The following is an 18,624-nucleotide window of genomic DNA, read 5'->3' as shown; positions in this document are numbered from 1 at the left end:
CCTTAAAAATCAAGCCTTCCTGTGCCAGCAACATTCCTCATTTAGGGTGGGCTGGAAATTCTGCCACCGTAACTTTGATATGAGATGAGTCTCTAAAACCAAGTAGAAAGACAGAAGGGGTTTCCACTTTCAAAATAACTATCAATTAGCAAATAAATAGTGCAAAACAAATCAAGGTAGTGCCCATTGATTCATAGATCATTCTGAAATTTGATCACAGGAAGGAGAAGCTGTTACTGAATCATTGGAAGTTGGTCTTCAGGCTCCTGTATCACTTTCCCAATGGCAGTACATGAAGCAGGCATGTGCTGGATGGTGAGAGTCTTTAGTGATGGCTGCAGCTTGCTTGAGACATTGACTCTTGAAGATGTCCTCAGTGGTGGGAAAGGTTAAGATGAAGCTGGCTGAGTCTACACCCTCTGCAGCCTCTTGCAATTCTGTGCTTGAAGCCTCCGTACCAGTCAAAGGCTTTCCACCACAAATCAATATGCAGTGCCTATATAAAAAAAAATTCCCCTCCCCAGAAGCTTTCATATTTTGTTTTACAGCATTGAAGCACAGTGGATTTAATTTAGCTTTTTTGACACTGATCAACAGAGAGGCTCTTTTGTGTCAAAGTGAAAATAGATCTTTTCAAATAAATACAAATATAATAAAATACAAATAATTAAATACAAATACAAAACACATAATAATTGATTGTATAATTATTTGCCCCCTTTAATATGACACACCAAATCATCATAGGTGCAACCCATTAGTTTTAGAAGGCATGTAATTAGTTAAATAGAGACCACCTGTGTGCAGTCAAGCTGTTTCAATAGATTGTAGTAAAAATACACCTGTATCGGGAAGGTCCAACTGCTGGTGAGTCAGTATCCAGGCAAAAAAACTACACCATGAAGACAAAAGAACATTCCAAGCAACTCTGAAAAGAAAAACACAAGTCAGAAAATGGATCCAAGAAAATTTCCAAGTCACTGAATATCCCTTGGAGTACAGTTAAGACAATCATCAAGAAGTGGAAAGAATATGGCACAGCTGTAAATCTGCCTTGAGCAGGCTGTCCTCAAAATCTGAGTGACTGTGCAAGAAGGGTGTGCCATAGACTAGTGAGGGAGGCCACCAAGAGACCTATGACAACTCTAGAGGAGTTACAAGCTTCAGTATCTGAGATGGGAGAGACTGCACATACAACAACTGTTGCCCGGGTGCTTCACTAGCTGCAGCTTTATGGGAGAGTGACAAAGAGAAAACCGCTGTTGGAAGTAAAAAGCCTCACGTGAAATCTCAGCTAGAGTTTGCCAGAAGGCATGTGGGAGACTGAAGTCAGCTGGAAGGTTTGATGGTCTGATAAAACCAAAATTGAGCTTTTTGGCCATCAGGCTAAATGCTATGTTAGTCATAAGCCAAGCACCACACATCATCAAAAACACACCATCCCTACCATGAAGGATGATGGTGGCTGCATCATGCTGTGGGGATGCTTCACTGCAGTTGGCCCTGGAAGACTTGTGAAGGTAGAGAGTAAAATGAATGCAGCAAAATACAAGGAAATCCTGGAAGGGAACCTGATGCAGTCTGTAAGACAGCTGCGATTGAGAAGTTAGTTCTCCAGCAAGACGATGACCCCAAGCATAAAGTCAGAGCTACAGAGGAATGGCTTAAAAGCCAGAAAGTTAAAGTCCTGGAGTGGCCAAGTAAGACATTAATCCAATTGAGAATTTGTGGCTGGACTTGAAAGGGGCTGTTCAGTCACAATCCCCATGCAATCTGACAGAGCTTGAGCAATTTTGTAAAGAAGAATGGTGAAAAATTGCAGTATCCAGATGTGCAAAGCTGTTGGAGACCTATCCACAGAGACTCAAGGCTGTAATTGCTGCCAAAGGTGCATCTGCTAAATACTGACTTGAAGGGGGTGAATACTTATGCAATCAATTATTTTGTGTTTTATATTTGTAATTAATTTAAATCACTTTGAAATCTGGTTTCACTTTGACATGAAAGAGTATTTTCCTGTTGCTTAGTGTCAAAAAAGCCAAACTAAATCCACTATGATTCAATGTTGTAAAACAAGAAAACATGAAAACTTACAAGGTGGGGTGAATACTTTTTATAAGCACTGTAGGTTTTCAAAAATCTTTGGTAACATACCAAAACTCCTTAAATCCTAATGAAGTGGAAACACTGGCATGCCTTCTTTGTGAATTCATCAATAGGTTTAGGATTGATCCTATGAGACATTGACACTCAGGAACTTGAAGGTGGTCACACTTTCCACCATTAAACTCTCAGCTCAAAATCTTCAATTGTTTATTGTTATTCTTCAGTACATGAGTGCAAAAGAACAAAATGGTTAGTAGTCCGGATCTGATGCAGCATTCAAAAGAAATAAGCCTAAAGAATACAATAAAAACACAATAAATATAAATATAAAAGCAATTCTATAAAACACAATATTGGGGTGTATACACAGACTTGATTGTATGTAACACTATGTGATGTGTATGTTGTGATGAAAGTGTGGGTGAAGATATGTTGATTAGCCTGCTGGCTTAGGGGAGATAATTATCTTTGAGTCCAGTGGTCCTGGTGGTGTTGCATACCCCTGTCCCTGATGGGAGTTGGACAAACAATGCATAGGCAGGGTGTCTGGGATCCTTCATGCTATTGCTGGCCTTTTCCCATGATCTTTATGTACAATTGGCCCTCCTTATCCACAGATTCCACATCGCGAATTCAACCAACTGCGAATCGCGAAAACCCGGAAGTGCTCTTCCAGCACTTACTGTTCGAGCATACAGACTTTTTTTCATGTCATTATTCCCTAAACAATACAGTATAACAACCATTTTACATAGCATTTGCATTGCATTAGGTATTATAAGTAATCTAGACATGATTTAAAGGGAAGATGTGCATGGGTTATCGTGCATCGGAATCGAAAAAAATCAGAAGTTCTCTTACTAAGTAAGTCCAAACAGGTACATCCGGTATTATTTAGCATCAGTTAGTCAAACATTTGCCTTAGTATATAGTATATATTTTATCTTTCTATGCATATAAAACTCTTAAGAACATATGTTTCAGCGCCGGGCTCGGGAAGTTCCCAAGCTCGATCCAGTGACAGACCGCTTCTGAGCTCGCTCTCCACCGTGCCGGGTTGATATAGAGGATCCAAAACCCAATAATTAAACCACTGCGTTGCGTAGTAATAATTGTAGCTTTCATCAGGGCAGAGCCTTTCTCACTTTATCCTGTAAAATTGTTCCGATCGTTAACTGACATAGCCTACGCTTTTCCAATGACCAATGGTGTTTCACCTCCTTCCGATCGCTTTATTATTTCCACTTTATTTTCAATCATGATCATGATTGTTTTCATGAACAGAAACACTACGGATTCAGAGTTCTGCCACCGAGTCCTAATGTCCACTGCACTGAGACAGGTTAAATAAGGTCTGGTGTTCCGCTGGGTCCCAAGATCCACCAGATTAAGACAGGTTGAATAAGGGACTTGGGTATCCGCGAATTTTGGTATCCGCAAGAGGTCCCGGAACCAATCCCTTGCAGATAAGGAGGACCGACTATATGTCCTTGATGGTGGGTAGGTTGGTACTGGTGATGCATTTAATAAATCTAGTCAGAAATTTAGGAGAGCAGGGGCAGGGGAGATGTGGAACTTGCTTCCGCGATGAAGAGCTGAGGTGGTGGCTGGATAACACTGAGAAGATGGAGGTTGTGGGAGGAAGCATAAACACATCTCAGCCAGCTGACTGCCACTGAGCTCTTTGTTCTTCCTCTGTCCTGTAAGCCAGCTCACAACCCAATCTGCTGTTTGTCCCCAGATTCTGAATAAATCCAGCATGAAACTTCTAAGTGTTTGAGAGACTGAGGAGAATGTGGAATTTGCCTTCACAGGGAGGTGTTAAAATGAAGGGCAGAGTGGGTTTATGGGGAAGCTGAGTAAAAGTTTGAGGGAGACGAGTGGAGTGAGGTAGTGATGGTGGAGGATGGAGAGGGTTAAAGGTAAATGCTAGTGAGGGACAGGACCATGTGTACTTTTGCTGTTCCCTAATCAAGGTTGGTGGTCTATATTCTTCAGTTATAAACCTCCTCGTTAAATTGATTTTTGTCCTCAATGTGAAATCACTTTGGTCTGAATTTGCAGGAACGTTACCTGGAATAACTTGGCCATCCCAGACACCCACTGCTCACCAGATGGAGAGGGGTACCAGTGTCCACTGGGCTTTAAATGTATGGACCTGGAAGAACTCGGCCTGACCAGACAGGAGCTAGGCTACAGTGGATTCAATGAACTTGGTCAGTCCTAAATTTTATCATCTTGTTCACTGGTACCTAACAAGGTTGGGCTTCACTAGTCTGGGGCTATTATCCCTCGGAACAGATTGCATTTATTCCTGTGAAATAGTTGGTAAATTTTTTTTAAAGTGTGTAACTTTATTCAATGAGGGGAATGTGTCGTAACCCTACAGGGGCAATCCTTTACATGGGGCAGTTCCTTGAAATTAAATCCTGATCAGAAGTGCTCAGTGATCTTGCCTTCCCAATATGCAAGTCACAGCAGCTTATCTTCAGGGCCAAGTCATTGAACTGTAATGAAGATAAAGGAAACAAATCTATTGAATGGTTTCTTAGTACGATATGAAATCTTGGCCTCACATTCTACCTCATTATGATTTTGCATATTATTGTCTACCTGCACTGCACTTGTCGCTGGTGCACTTTATTCTGCATTTGTTATTGATTTATCTTGTACTGCCTTAGTGCCCTATTTAATGAATTGATCTGAATGAGCTTTTTACTGTACATGTGATAATAAACAAATTCCAATCACACAGGATGATCACCTCTCAGAAGTGAAGAATGTCAGAAAGTTTAAAAAAAAATTTAAATATAAAGTCATGTACTGCAATAGCCTCACTCAAGTGGTAACTCCAGTCACTTTACTCTGCTGTTTGTGAAGAGTATTTGCGGTAAATTAGCTACAGAAATCTCTACATTACAACAGCAAGTGCTTACTTTATGATTGCAAATTTAATTTTGATTAGTAATGTACAATGTCCTGTGTATGTTACTCAAAATGGGTTTTTTGGTTTGTTAAGAGTAGGAATGCTTCTTTGTCTAATAAGTGTTTCTCTCGCAGTTGTTTTGCTTTATACTTGTTGATATGGTAATTGTATTCATTTGTTAACCAATGGGGAATGTTATTTTGTCTTGTGAGGCTGGGAACTTGGGGGAGGGGTTTTTCGCGGGCTTTTGGGGAGAGAGCTGGGAGGAAGACGTCGAGGAAGGTGGACGTGCGCTGCACTGCTCGGAAGACCACCGGGCGCGGTCCTAGGTGCGAAGACGTGGAGGTCGGAGGCAAGCGACGAGGGGTCGAATGGTTTGATGTTTGAGCTCCAACGATGTGCACTAAACTGACTGAACTTTGATAAGTTGGCGCCTTTTTGTTTTTTTTCCCTTGCATATATATTGTATTGCCTAATACTCTTTTAATTTTAGTAAACTCTTTAAAGTGTATTTCATAACGGTATTTGTTGTGGGTTTGATACTGTGGGCGGGCGCGAGGTACAAACTCGATTCTCACAGCACCTGCGTGTACGGGAGGTGGGATTGGTGTGTGGCTGGATCTCCTTTTCCCCTAGACATATACCAGCCTATTGGGTAAGTGTTACAGTAATTTAATATTTTTGACACAACATTGTGGGCCACAGGGCCTGTTCCTGTGCTGAACAGTTCTATGTTCTACCTCTCGATACTTGCAGTGGAGCTTGTGGAAGGTGTTGTAGAAATAGAAGACTGTCTCTGATTTTCTCCAGTGTTGTGGGTTGATTTTGACAGACTGAGTTTCTTCTAGTAATGTGTTTAAAGTATCCTTAGGAGAATGGTCTCAGCAGCTGCTGTGGTTAAGTATCAACCACATTTGTCATGTTACATTGAGAAGCTGTTGTACTGGTGTATCTGCTCATTGGATGATCAGCCTTTGCTCACCTTCCAATCAAAACAGAAAACCCAGGAAAGGCGTGACGACCTGAAGAATAAACTCAGCATTTGTTTTTATTTCAGATTCCAGTGTCTGCAGTTTTTAATTTCCCACCCCCCCCCCTCCCAACTTTGTTTCCAGGCAGCTTTGCTTTGGAAGCTCAAACTTGGGCTGCATCTCACCACTTCATAGATTGACCTGCAGGTATTCGATGAATTGTAAAGTTCAACATTTCTGCAGCTGAGTTTTCCATTTCATTCAATATTCAAATGTAATTCATCTGAACTCTCCATTCATTTGGAAAATTTCCTTGTTCCAACTTTTCCTTCTGTATTTATGCCAAGTTGTTGCAAATCAGACGTTGAATTACACAGTGTGTTTCCATTTGGTACATAATGATACTGCAGTAAACTTTTCCTGTTGCTTGAATCGTAGATTAATTTTGTTTGACATGGTTTGAAGATTTTCTCAAAGGCAGGGAATTCTCCAAAACACATTCTGCTCTAAATTTCACTCACAGCTCTTGACCTGGATAGAATTGCTTAGAATACCATGGACCCTGTGATATTTATTGTGTTGGTTTGAAACTTTGGTGCAAAAGTCCTATTCATTGATTTTTTTTTTCTTCAGTCTTGCAACCCAGACTGTGGTCTCTGTTCTGACTGGCACTGTACACTGTCTTGGGTTGTGTGAAAGGTATTGTTCTGAAGGAGAGTCAGAGAAATTGCTCCACTACTGTCCCCAATAGTGATCCTCCAGTGTCCTGAATTACTGGGTCATTACCAATTAACAGGAACTTTGTGTGCACAAAATGTGAGGTCACGGATATTGTCTACTTTGGCTGTGGAGCACTTAAAACTTGTAAAAAGCAGCTAGAAATGCAAAGTGTGTATAATTCGTACCAGTTCCTCCATGGTACAAAGCAGCTTGAGGTTCCAAAGTAGCACTTGAACCAATGACCGGTTGAGATTCGAGATTCAATATTGTTTATTGTTATTTCCAGTACACAAGTGTAATGGAGAACAATAATTGTCACTCCGAATCGGATGCAGCACAAAAAAAAGAACATAATAAAATACACAATAAATGTAAGTGCATAAGATAACATGTATACATTGTATACACATAAAGTGACACTAGATATAGAAATATCTATACATGACTGACAAATGATAAAGTAATGGTGGTGGAGGGTGGTGTGATGGAGTAGGTTAATAGGTAGAGGTGTTGATCAGCCTTGCTGCTTGGGGAAAATAAATGTTTTTGTGTGTGGCATTCCTGGTGCAGATGCAACGTAGCCTCCTCCCTGAATGGAGTGGGGCAAACAATCTATGAGAAGGGTGGATGGAATCCTTCATGATGTTACTGAGCTTTCTCTGGTATTTCTGATGGCAAGTTGGCTGAAGCCAGTGATGTGTTGGGCAGTTTTGACTACTTGTTGTAGAGTCTTCCTGCGCACCATAATGCGGTTTCCATACCATTCAGTGATGTAGTGTGATAGGATGCTCTCTGTGCAACTGTAGAATAACGTGAGTGTGGATGTGCCAAGTCCAGCTCTCTTTAGCCTCCTCAGAAAGTAGAGGTGTTGGTGAGCTTTTTTGATTGTGTAGCATGTGATCTGGGACCAAGAAAGGTTGTGAAAGGAGTGCACTACCAGCAGTTCGAAACTGTTTGCAGTTTGCACTACTTTGCCACTAATGTAAAGAGGGCTAGAGTGTTGTGAGTTCTCCTGAAGTTGGTAACCATCTCTTTTGTCTTGTTGACGTTAAGGAAGAGGTTATTAGCTTCGCACCAGGCCTGGAGTTCTTCCATATCTGCTCTGTAGACCATCTCATCGGTGAGCCCCACCACTGTCGTGTCATTGGTGAACTTGACAATGTGATTACTCTGTTGTTTGGCTATGCAGTTGCATGTAGCAGAGTGTACAGCAATGGGCTCAGCACACAGCCCTGGGGGCACCTGAGTTGAGGATGATGGGGAGAAGCAGATGTGTATCCTGACTATCTGAGGTTTGTTGGTCAGGAAGTCCGGCATCCAGTTGCACAGTGGTGTATTTAGACTGGGGAATAGGAGTTTACTCATCAGGGTCTGTGGGAGAATAGCACTGGATGTCAAACTGCAATCCAACATTCCAACATTTTCTTGTTTTCTAGGTGTGTCAGGGCCAGGTGCGTGACAGATGTATCTGTCAGAGTGAATGTCCAATGTGGTAGGAATTGAGTTTTTGGTATGTGCCATTACCAGCTGTTCAAAGCACTTTGTGATTGGTATCAATGCCACTGGGCAGTGGTTATGTTCTAAAGGTGTAGAGTGCTTTGGTAGAGGGATGATAATGGCTAACTTGAAGGATATGGGGACAGCAGCCTGGGTGAGTGAAGTGTTGAAGGTGTCTGTGAAGATGTCAGTGAGCTGGCATGAACACTCTTGAGTACTTAACCTGGGATATTTTCTGGTCGTGTACCTTATGGGGGTTGACCTTCTGCAAAGTCCTTCTCACGTCTGCTGGTGTTAAATATAGTGGCTACTCACCTGGAATTGGGATTGGTGGTGTTCTGTTGCATGCTTCGAAATGTGTATAAAAGTTGTTTAGAGTGTCATGGAGGGAGGCGTCACTGGTACAGTCAGTACTGTTTCCTTGCATAGTAATGCCCTTGATGCCTTGCTGCATATTCTAAGGATTTTTTTTTTTGGACAGGTGTTCCTGGAATTTTTGTGGAGGTGGTCTTTTCCCTCTTGATGTCTGAGATGAAGTTTCTCCTAGCTGCTGTGAGAAACGCTCGATCATGGTTAAACTAAAATTGCAAAACCTTCAGTCTAGACTTCGTCTCCAGCCTTTTACTCATTGCCAAAGCACTGAATTGAAGTCTTGATTCCTTGCTTTCGGAGGGAGCACACCTCTGAGTTCAGTCAGGGTTTCTGGTTTGGGCGTGAGATGACTGTTCTTCTGGTACCAATATAGTCTACACACTTGCGGATGTAGCCGGTGACATTGGGAGGCATATTCCTTGACCTGTGTCTTCTCTATTTGTTGCGACCTCATCGAACATCTGCCAGTTAGTCCATTCAAAACAGTCTTGAAGCATAAAGATTGCTTTGTCAGGCTTTACAGTGTTGGACCTTTTGACTAGTTTCTCCATTTTCAGCAGTCAGTATGTTGGGATTAACATTATGGAGGTGTGGTCCAAGAGGCCAAGATAAGGGCATAGGGTGACTTGTAAGTACAATGTCTGTTTATATAAATGTAATCCAGCCTGTTTGTTCCTCCTAGTAGCCTGGTTTTGGTGGAATTTGCGGAAAATGTCCTGCAAGTTAACATAATTGAAATCTCCTGCAATTTTGAAAAGACTGTCCAGAAACTTGTTTTGTTTCGTGTGGGTGGGGGAGGTGGTAAGGGTTGTAGACAGCAATGATGAACAACAGTGAACTCCCTGTACAGGTTATGTGGCCAGCATTCAATTATAAGGTGTTCAGTTGCTACAGACCATATGATGGCAGACCCCCCCCCCCCCACCCCAGCTTGCAAGAAACCAGTGATCCCTCTGTTCCTATCTAGTCTCCAGTGGTTTACAGTTACAGACATTGTTCTCCGGAGATTCATGAGTCATGGAGGAGTCATTAGGCCAAGTGCTGTCTTATTTGAGAGGAATACGCAGATGATTGATGATATCTTCAAGGACTGGTGACGTAAGAAAGCAGCATCCATCACTAAGGATCCTCAACATCTGAGACGTTACCCTCTTTATCATTACTACCATCAAGGGAACAGGTATAGGAGTCTGAAGAACTACACTCAAAAATTCAGGAACAGCTTCTTGCCCACTGCTATTAAATTTCTGAACAATCCGTGAGCACTACCTTGTTTTGTCTTTTGCACTATTTTTGTAATTTATGGATTTTTGTGTTTGCACTGCACTGCTTTCACATTATACGTTAGTGATAATCTGATTCCAAAGCTATTTGGATTCTTTAAATGGTCATGAGTCTGTACAGCTGAGACTAGGCCCTATATGTGCCTCATGATGGCAAAACCCCTGCCTTTGAAAGAGTGCATTACAAAGCAGGGTTGCCATGGTTACTCTGTTACTATTTTGTTTGGCATTAAGAAAGCAAGGAGCTGTGAAGTACATCATTTAATGCTGGATCCTGGTTAAACTAACATTGCAGAACCTTCAGTCTAGACTTTAGCTCCAGCCTGTTGCTCACTGCCAGGCATTTGAGTGAAAATCTAGTTTCTTGTACAGCTGCTCATCCCTTGTTCTGCTGGTCACCAAAGCGGGTGTCTTTGATTAGTTAACAATACTCAACCTTAATTCCCCAGGAGGATTCCACTGGAGGCTTATTTCAGAACACATCTGGTCAACCCTGTCTACAAGTCAGATCTTTGATTGTTTTGCACTCCTTCACCTCAACAGTGCCGTATTTTATCATTTATTTCGGGAATGTGCTCCTTGTCTAGGGAATGATGAATATTTTATGGGCAGTGTACATGTTGAAAGTTTACCGTGCTGCTCAAAATAACTTGAAGGTTGGCAAAGCCAGAGATCGGGCAGATGCCTCTTTCTTGATTAGAATAGAGGGTTCACAAAGCCATTTGGCAATGCTTTTTCTTTTGATTTTTCTCTCTCCTGCTTTGTGTTACAGTTGTTATGACAGTGCTGAGGGAGTGCTGTACTGTTGGAAGTGCAAATTCTCTTGGGCATGCTTAACTCAAAGCCCTGTCCCATGTAAAATGCTCCTGTGTTTGAGCAGAATCAGGTTTATTACCATTGACATATGTTGTAAAATTTGTTGTTTTTGCAGTGACATTACAGAGCAATACATACATTTTAACCATAAATTAAATTGGGACATAGCCTCAAGATTGGGGGGAGTAAATTTAGGATGGAGATGAGGCAAAACTGCCTCAACTGATGAATCTGTGAAATTCTCTGCCCAAAGATGCAGTGGAGGTTACCTCAGCAAATAGATTTAAGACAAGGTTGGATAGATTTTTGCATTGTAGGGTTATTAAGGGTTATGGGGAAAAGGCAGGTAGGTGGAGATGAGTCCTTGGTCAGATCAGCCATGATCTTAATGAATGACGGAGCAGACTCAAATTGCCAGATGGCCTACTCCTGCTCCTATTTCTTATGTTCTTTATTACAGTAAAAATATATTAAATAAATTGAGTAAAAAAGAGCAAAATAGCGAGGTAGTGTTCTCAAACTGTTCAAAAATCTGATGGCTGAGGGGACGAAGCAGTTCCTAAAATGTTGAGTGTGGGTCTTCAAACTCCAGCAGTACTAGATCACCACTTAACCCTTGATGAGCGTCTTTAAAACAACAGATTGTACTTTGTGGGAGTTTGCTGTGCACAAATTAATAACCCAATGTCCTCTTTCACTCTATTATAATTCAACAGCTGCCTTTAAATGGATGTAAAGTGATTTGTGTTACACTGAAAAGTCCTGTGGAATGCATTTGTTTTCTTTATAAAAGCCTTTCTTTAATTGGGCTGTGCAGTCCTTGGTTCTATCCTGACCTCTGCTGTCTGTGTGGGGTTTGCATGTTCTCCCTGCGACTGCACAATGCTCTGGTTTTCTCTCTCATCACAAAGGTATTGCGCTGATTGGTTTCTGTAAACTGTCCCCAGCATTTAGGGGCATGGTAGAATCTGGAGGAGGGGCAGGGAAGAGTTGGAAAATAATTTTTTTTAAAAATAAGATTGGTGTAAATGAGTGGTTAATAGTCAGTGTGGATTCAGTGCATTGAAAAATTCCTGTGCTGTACCTCAATGGCTCCTTGACTATATTTACACTAAACAAACAAAACCTTATAAGTTGTTCATTGAAGCACAACTGTCTGTTGACTCCAAGTGCTGGAGGAACTCAGCAGGTCAGGCAGTATCTGAGGAGAGTCAAGATCCTTCATTTGCATTGTATTGTCTGTATACAAAGGCTTCTAATGTCATTCCCATTCTACCCCCTCCGTCACCCCATTCACCTGTTTAACCCCTTGCTTCCAACTTTGTATACTGGCTACTGCCTCTCCATTTTTTTGGTCCTGATGATGAGTCTTGGCCTGAAACATTGACCGTCCATTTCTCTCTGTAGATGCTGCCTGAACTGTTGAGATCCTCCAGCATATAGTATTGCGACAGCTATCTGTTACTTGGTGATGGCATAGGTAGTTAATGATGTACAGCAATTCACAGAAATTATTACAGATGCTCTTTTCTGAGAATACACATTAGTCACCCACTTGTCAGTCTGTTTGCTGTGAAAGAAGGAAGCTGAATTATTTTTTAAAAAGTCACAAATCGAGTACATATATAGACTTGTCATATGCACAACTCCATGCATGCACAGGTGCAATGAAAAACCCATTGCAGCAGCAGCATGGGCGCTAACAACATATACACAAAAATATATATCTTTTACAAGAAATAAAGCACAACAAAAACAAAAAAAGTGATCATAGTCAGTGAACTTGTGGCACAAATCAGTACAAAGGGCTACAATTTGGTGGCCTTTACAGAAACATGGTCGCAGAGTGGAGAGGATTGAGAATTAAATATACAAGAATGTCAGGTAATATGGAAGGATAGGTACAAAGGTAAAGGAGGTGGGGTAGTGCTCTTAATTAAGGATGAGATAGTGAGATAGTGATAGTGAGAGATGATGTAAGGTCTAAGGAGCAGAATGTTGGGTCCATCTGGGTAGAGATTAGGAATAGTAAAGGGAAAAAATCACTGGTGGGAGCTGTCTATTGGCCACCAAATATTAGCATTACAGAGGCACAAGCAATGATCAAAGAAAAATCTGAGGCATGTAGGAATGGAACAGCAGTTATTGTGGGGGACTTTAACTGGGTAAATCTAGTTGGTTGAAGTAGTCTTGAGGAGGATTTAATAAAATGCATCCATGATGGCTTTCTTGAACAACATGTTACTGAACCTACAAGGGAATGTGCTATCTTGGATCTGGTTCTGTGCAATGAGACAGGTAAAATTAGTGATCTTGTAGTTAGAGATCCTCTTGGAAAGAGAGATCACAGTATGACTGAGCTTCTCATACCAATAGAGGGTGCAATGGTTTGATCGAAAACCATTGTATTATGCCTAAACAATGAAGACTACAATAGGATAAAGAGGTATTTGGCTAGAATAGACTGGGAACACAGGCTATATGGTGGGATGGTTGAGGAACAGTGGAAGACTTTCAAAGATATTTTTCACAGTGCTCAAAGTGTATTCCAGTTAAAAGCAAGGACAGTAAGTGTGGGGAGAGCCAGCCTTGGGTAATTAAGGAAATAAAAGAAGGCATCAAGCTAAAAGCTTGTGCGTACTAAGTTGTCAAGAGTAGTGAGAAACTGGAAGATTGGAAAAACTTTAAAAAGCAACAAAGAACAAAGAATCATTAAAGAAAGGGAAGATAGATGATGAAAATAAACTGGCACAAAATATAAAAACAGACAGTAAAAGTTTTTATAATCATATAAAGCAAAAAAGTGTACATAGGTCTTGGAGGACGAAACAGTGGAATTGATATTGGGTAATGAGGAAATGGCAGATGCTTTGAATGACTATTTGTGTTGGTCTTCACAGTGGAGGACACATCTAACACGCCAAAGAGATGCTATGGATGCAATGGGAGGTGAGGACCTTGATACAAAGGAGGCAGTGCTGAACAAACGTGGGCTTGAAGATAGATAAGTCCTCTAACCCTGATGGAATGCATCCCAGGGTACCAAAAGAAATGGCAGAAGTTATAGTAGAGGCTTTGGTGATAATTTACCAAAATTTTCTGGACTCTGGGCAGGTCGTGGCAGATTAGAAGATGGCAAATGTCACGCCACTGTTCAAAAATGATGTAGGCAAAATGCAGGTAACTATAGACCAGTTAGTTTAACATCTGTAGTTGGGAAAATGCTTGAAGCTATCATTTAAAGAAGAAGTAGCGAGGTATCTATAAATAAATGGATCCATCAGGCAGACACAGCATGAATTCAGCAAAGGTGAGTCCTGTTTGACAAACTTACTGGAGTTTTTTAATGATATAACAAGTGCAGTGGATAGAGAGAAACAGATAAATTTTCAAAAGGTGTTCGATAAGGTGCCACATAAAAGACTTGGCCATAAAATAATGATGCATAGAGTTGGGGGTGATGTATTAGCATGGATAGAGGATTGGGTAACTAATAGAAAGCAGAGAGTTGGGATACATAGGTGTTACTCTGGTTGTCAATCAGTGGTGAGCAGTATATCACAGGTTGGTGCTGGGCCTGCAACTGTTCACGATATACGTTAACAATCTGGAAGAGGGGACCGAGTGTAGTGTATCTAAGTTTGCTGATGACACTAAATTGAGTGGAAAAGCAGATTGTGCAGAAGATACAGAGAGATATAGATTGGTTAAGTGAGTGGGCAGGGGTCTGGCATATCGAATACAATGTTGGTAAATGTGAGGTCATTCATTTTGGAAGGAAAAATGGAAGAGCAGTTTATTATTTCAATGGTAAAAAAAAATTGCAGCATGCTGCTGTGTAGAGGGACTTGGGAGTGTTTGTGCATGAATCACAAAATGTTGGTTTGCAGGTGCACCAGGCAATCAAGAAGGCGAATTGGACGTCGGCCTTCATTGCTAGAGGGATTGAACTTAAGAGCAGGGAGGTTATGCTGCAACTCTGTAGAGTACTGGTGAGGCTGTGCAGAGGAGGTTCACCAGGTTGATTCAGGAGATGACAGGGTTAGACTGACGAGAGATTGAGTCGCCAGGGACTGTGCTCACTGGAATTCAGAAGGATGAGAGAAGACCTTTAGTAACATAAGATTATGAAAGGGATAGATAAGATAGAGGCAGGAAAGTTGTTTCCACTGGTAGGTGAGACTAGAACTAGGGAACATAGCCTCAAGATTGGGGGGAGTAGATATAGATGAGAATGAACTGCTTTTCCCAGAGAGAGGTGAATCTGTGGAATTCTCTGCCCAATGAAGCAGTGGAGGCTCCCTCAGTAAATATATTTAAGACAAGGTTGGATAGATTTTTGCATAGTAGGGGTACTGAGAGTTATTGGGAAAAGGCAGGTAGGTGGAGATGAGTTCATGGCCAGATCAGCCATGATCTTACTGAATGGCAGAGCAGGCTCGACGGACAAGATGGTCTACTCCTGCTCCAGTTTCTTATGTTAAAGAGGGTAAAGTTTTCAGTTTTGAAACAAAGCCCTGGGTGGTCAGGCAGTGTAAGTGCAGAGAAAAGCATTAATATTTTAGATTGGTGATATTGTATAAAGCCCCTAAAAGGGAGGAGAGAATGAACATAGCAATCTACAACACATTACAGGCCCTTCGCCCCACAATGTTGCGCCGATCATGTGACCTCTAGAAACTACCTAGAATTTCCCTACCACATAGCCCTCTATTTTTCTAAGTTCTGTGTACCTATCTTAAAAGTTTGCGAAAGGGAAGATCTTTGTTAGCATGGGTATCAAAAAAGGTTAAGTGACAAAAGTTTGGTGGTGGGACAAGCAGAGGATGACACAGGCAGAGATCTGGGGGGAAGAAGTGAAGCTACTATCTGAAAATCTATTCAGTGTTAAGTTAATTTAAAAAAACATGGTGAAGACGTGTTTGGCCCCAATGGAGGAGACCAAAATGGTCAGTCTGAGTCAGGAGGTAAAGGGGGTGGCAGCTAAAGGTCTGGAATCTGTATTCTTTATATCAAGTCAATTCTGCACCCTCTCTAGCTTAATCACGTTCCTGCTATAGTGTGCCACCAGAATTATGTAATTACATGCTATGCTTCAAGTGCAGCCCAATTAACATTTTATACACCTTTAATAACTTCCAAACTTCTGTACATAGTGTCTTGACTGATGAAGGCAAGTATACCGTACATCACCTTCACCCTGTTTACCATTGTTGCAATTTTCGGGCACCTATGTGCCTGTACCCCAGTGTGTGTTCACTTTTGTAAGTTCTGATCTGGTCTGACTTCCTAAAATGCATGACTTCTTGCTTATCTGTTAAGTTCCCACTGCCATTCCTTGGCTCACTTTCCCAAGTTAATCTACATATTATGGTGTCACTAGAAATTCTTCGTTGTCCACTATACCATCAATTTTTGTGACATCTCGGTACAACCATGTTGTACCAATACCTATTTCCTCAGGAGGCTAAAGAAATTTGTTATATTTATTAATGCACCATAACATTCTGAACGGATGCATAACAGCTCAGTATGACAACTGTGTGTGTCTGCAAGAAACTGAGAGTGTGGACGTAGCTTAGCACATCATAGAAACCAGCCTTCTGTCTATGGACCCTGTCTGTACCTCTCACTGCCTCGGTAAAGGATCCCACCCACCACCAGCATTCTATCTTTTTTCCCTCCCGTCAGGAGAAGGTACAAAAGCCTGAAAGCGCATTCCACCAGGCTCAGCTTCTGTCCCACTATTATCGGGCTGTTGAATGGACCTCTTGAATGATCGAATGGACTCTTGGCCTCACTCTACCACATTATGACCTTGTTTTTTATCATCTACCTGCACTGTCTTCGGTAGCTTTTATATTTTATTCTACATATTTATGGTTTAACCTTATTCTAGCTCAATATATTGTGAAATGATTTAATCTGTATAAATGATGTTTAAAACCAGCTTTTCACTGTATCTTGGTGCATATGACAATAATAAACCAAAACCAATCTGCAAGCTCACTAATCATGCCACCTGCATCCACACCCAAAGTACAACTTCATTAAAACTTCCAGTAAATTTTCCCAGTCGTTCAAACTATCAGTTTATCAGTGATTGGAGGTCTGTGATCCTTGCGTTTGGGGAGTTGGGGAAGGGGGGCTGGATTGGTGGCAAATGTTTGAACCTGTTCCACAAAAATCTGTGACCCTTTAAAGTCTGACAGTGGCTGTTCTGTCTCCATCTCTAGGCACCAGCATATTCACGGTTTACGAGGCTGCTTCGCAGGAGGGCTGGGTTTTCTTCATGTACCGGGCCATCGACAGCTTCCCTCGCTGGAGGTCGTACTTCTACTTCATCACCTTGATCTTCTTCCTTGCCTGGCTGGTTAAGGTGCTTACCATTCAGTGCTCATAAGGGAGGGGGAACACTGCTCTGAGGAAGAGGATGTGTTCGAGGTCAGTGTATAATATCGTGCCCACTGCAGCCTGACAGGGAGGATCTGCACTGGAATTCTGTCAAGTCCTTGCAGTCAGAGTGAAGAGTAGAGTGAGAAGGGAAGCTCCCTCAGATTGCAACTTGGCTCCTATGGGTGGATGCTGGGTCTGGTTTGAATAACTCCCTGCCTGCTCTCTGGGCAGCACTATGTCTGGGGCACTTATCCACCACTGGCAGTGGGAAGTAACTGTTTTTGAGTATGGTGGTCCTGGCATAGATGCCTTGTAGGCTTGTCCCTGATGGGATTTGGGGCAAACAGTCCATGAGTAGCAGGGTGGATAGCAGGGCTGTCTTATAAAAAGTTGTTGTACTTGCCTCTGTCACTTCCTCTGGCAGTTCATTTCATGTGCATACCACCTTCTATGTACACAAAAAAGGCTTCCCCTCAAGTTCCTATTATATCTTCCCTGTCATCTTAAAACTGTCCTCTATCTCTTGATTTCCCCAACACCGGGGATTTAAAAAAAATCTGAGTGCATTCACCCTATCTATGCCCCTCATGATCTTTATATACCAAGATAATGTCCTATACAGCAAGGAGAGAAATCCTAGCCTGTCCAGCTTCTCCTATAACTACTTCACTCGATTCCTGACAACATCATGGTAAATCTTTTCTATGCTTTCCATTTGGTAACATCATTCCTATAACGTTCATTGCTCCACTGTGTATGATGAGGCTGTTCACAGGTTTACTTTTGTTTTCAGAATGTGTTCATTGCTGTTATTATTGAGACTTTTGCGGAGATAAGAGTCCAGTTTCAGCAGATGTGGGGCCCGCGAAGCAGCACAACCTCCACCACCACCACACAGGTAAAGAAATCCATGCTTAATCAAAGATGTCTGGTCTTTAACAGGTTAAAGGGAAAATCTGTAGGAAATGGGATTGATCTGTGAGCTGGCATAGACTAGATGGGCTGAGTATCCTACATCGTAATGAAGTGCATAGTTCTTAGGGTAAACTGCCCACAGGTGCAGTGACAGAAGTTTTATCAGCGAAAGGTTACCAAGTATAACATGAGCTGCGTTCTTGCTGAATATGGGGGCTGAGGGCCAACTTCTACGCCCATGTTGTACTTGCCAATTAAAAATAGACGAGGAACAACACAAGATGCTAGAGGAACTCAGTGGGTCAGGCAGCATCTGTGGAAGGAAATAAACAGTAGATGTTTTGGTTGAGAACTTTCACCTGGACCCAACCTAAAACCTGACTGTCCATTTCCCTCCACAAATACTGGTTGACCCAGTGAAGTCCCTCCAGCAGTTTGTGTTTTTTTTTTGGTTGGATTCCAACATCTGCAGTCTCCTGTGTTGCCAGAAATTGACAGGGAGCCCCAAAAAGAGGTGCTGTGCAGATGTTGGAATGTTTCTGATAGGCGTTTGACCCAAAATGTTAGGCATTTCCATATACAGATGCTGTGTAGCCCGCTGAGATCCTGCAATAGTGTTTTT

The 18,624-nt window shown here is 41.8% G+C and overlaps 1 protein-coding gene across 7 annotated transcripts in view; it reads left to right on the top strand.

Moving 5' to 3' along the window:
• The window catches only part of nalcn (sodium leak channel, non-selective), a 181,785-nt gene that overhangs the window by 15,820 nt on the left and 147,341 nt on the right, over positions 1–18,624 (top strand). For all 7 annotated transcript variants that reach the window (XR_009512315.1, XR_009512316.1, XR_009512317.1 and 4 more), the window contains exons 7-9: positions 4,171–4,322; positions 16,928–17,070; positions 17,881–17,985. Coding sequence is in view for 4 of the 7 variants with exons in the window: in XM_059970506.1 (XP_059826489.1) it covers positions 4,171–4,322; positions 16,928–17,070; positions 17,881–17,985 (400 nt within the window). In the remaining 3 variants the exon portion in view is untranslated. The remainder of the gene's footprint in view (positions 1–4,170; positions 4,323–16,927; positions 17,071–17,880; positions 17,986–18,624) is intronic.

Source organism: Hypanus sabinus, chromosome 5 (genome assembly GCF_030144855.1).
Source record: "Hypanus sabinus isolate sHypSab1 chromosome 5, sHypSab1.hap1, whole genome shotgun sequence".
Taxonomy (NCBI): domain Eukaryota; kingdom Metazoa; phylum Chordata; class Chondrichthyes; order Myliobatiformes; family Dasyatidae; genus Hypanus; species Hypanus sabinus.
Note: the sequence above shows the minus strand (reverse complement) of the source record. Positions and strands in the feature narration are given on the sequence as shown.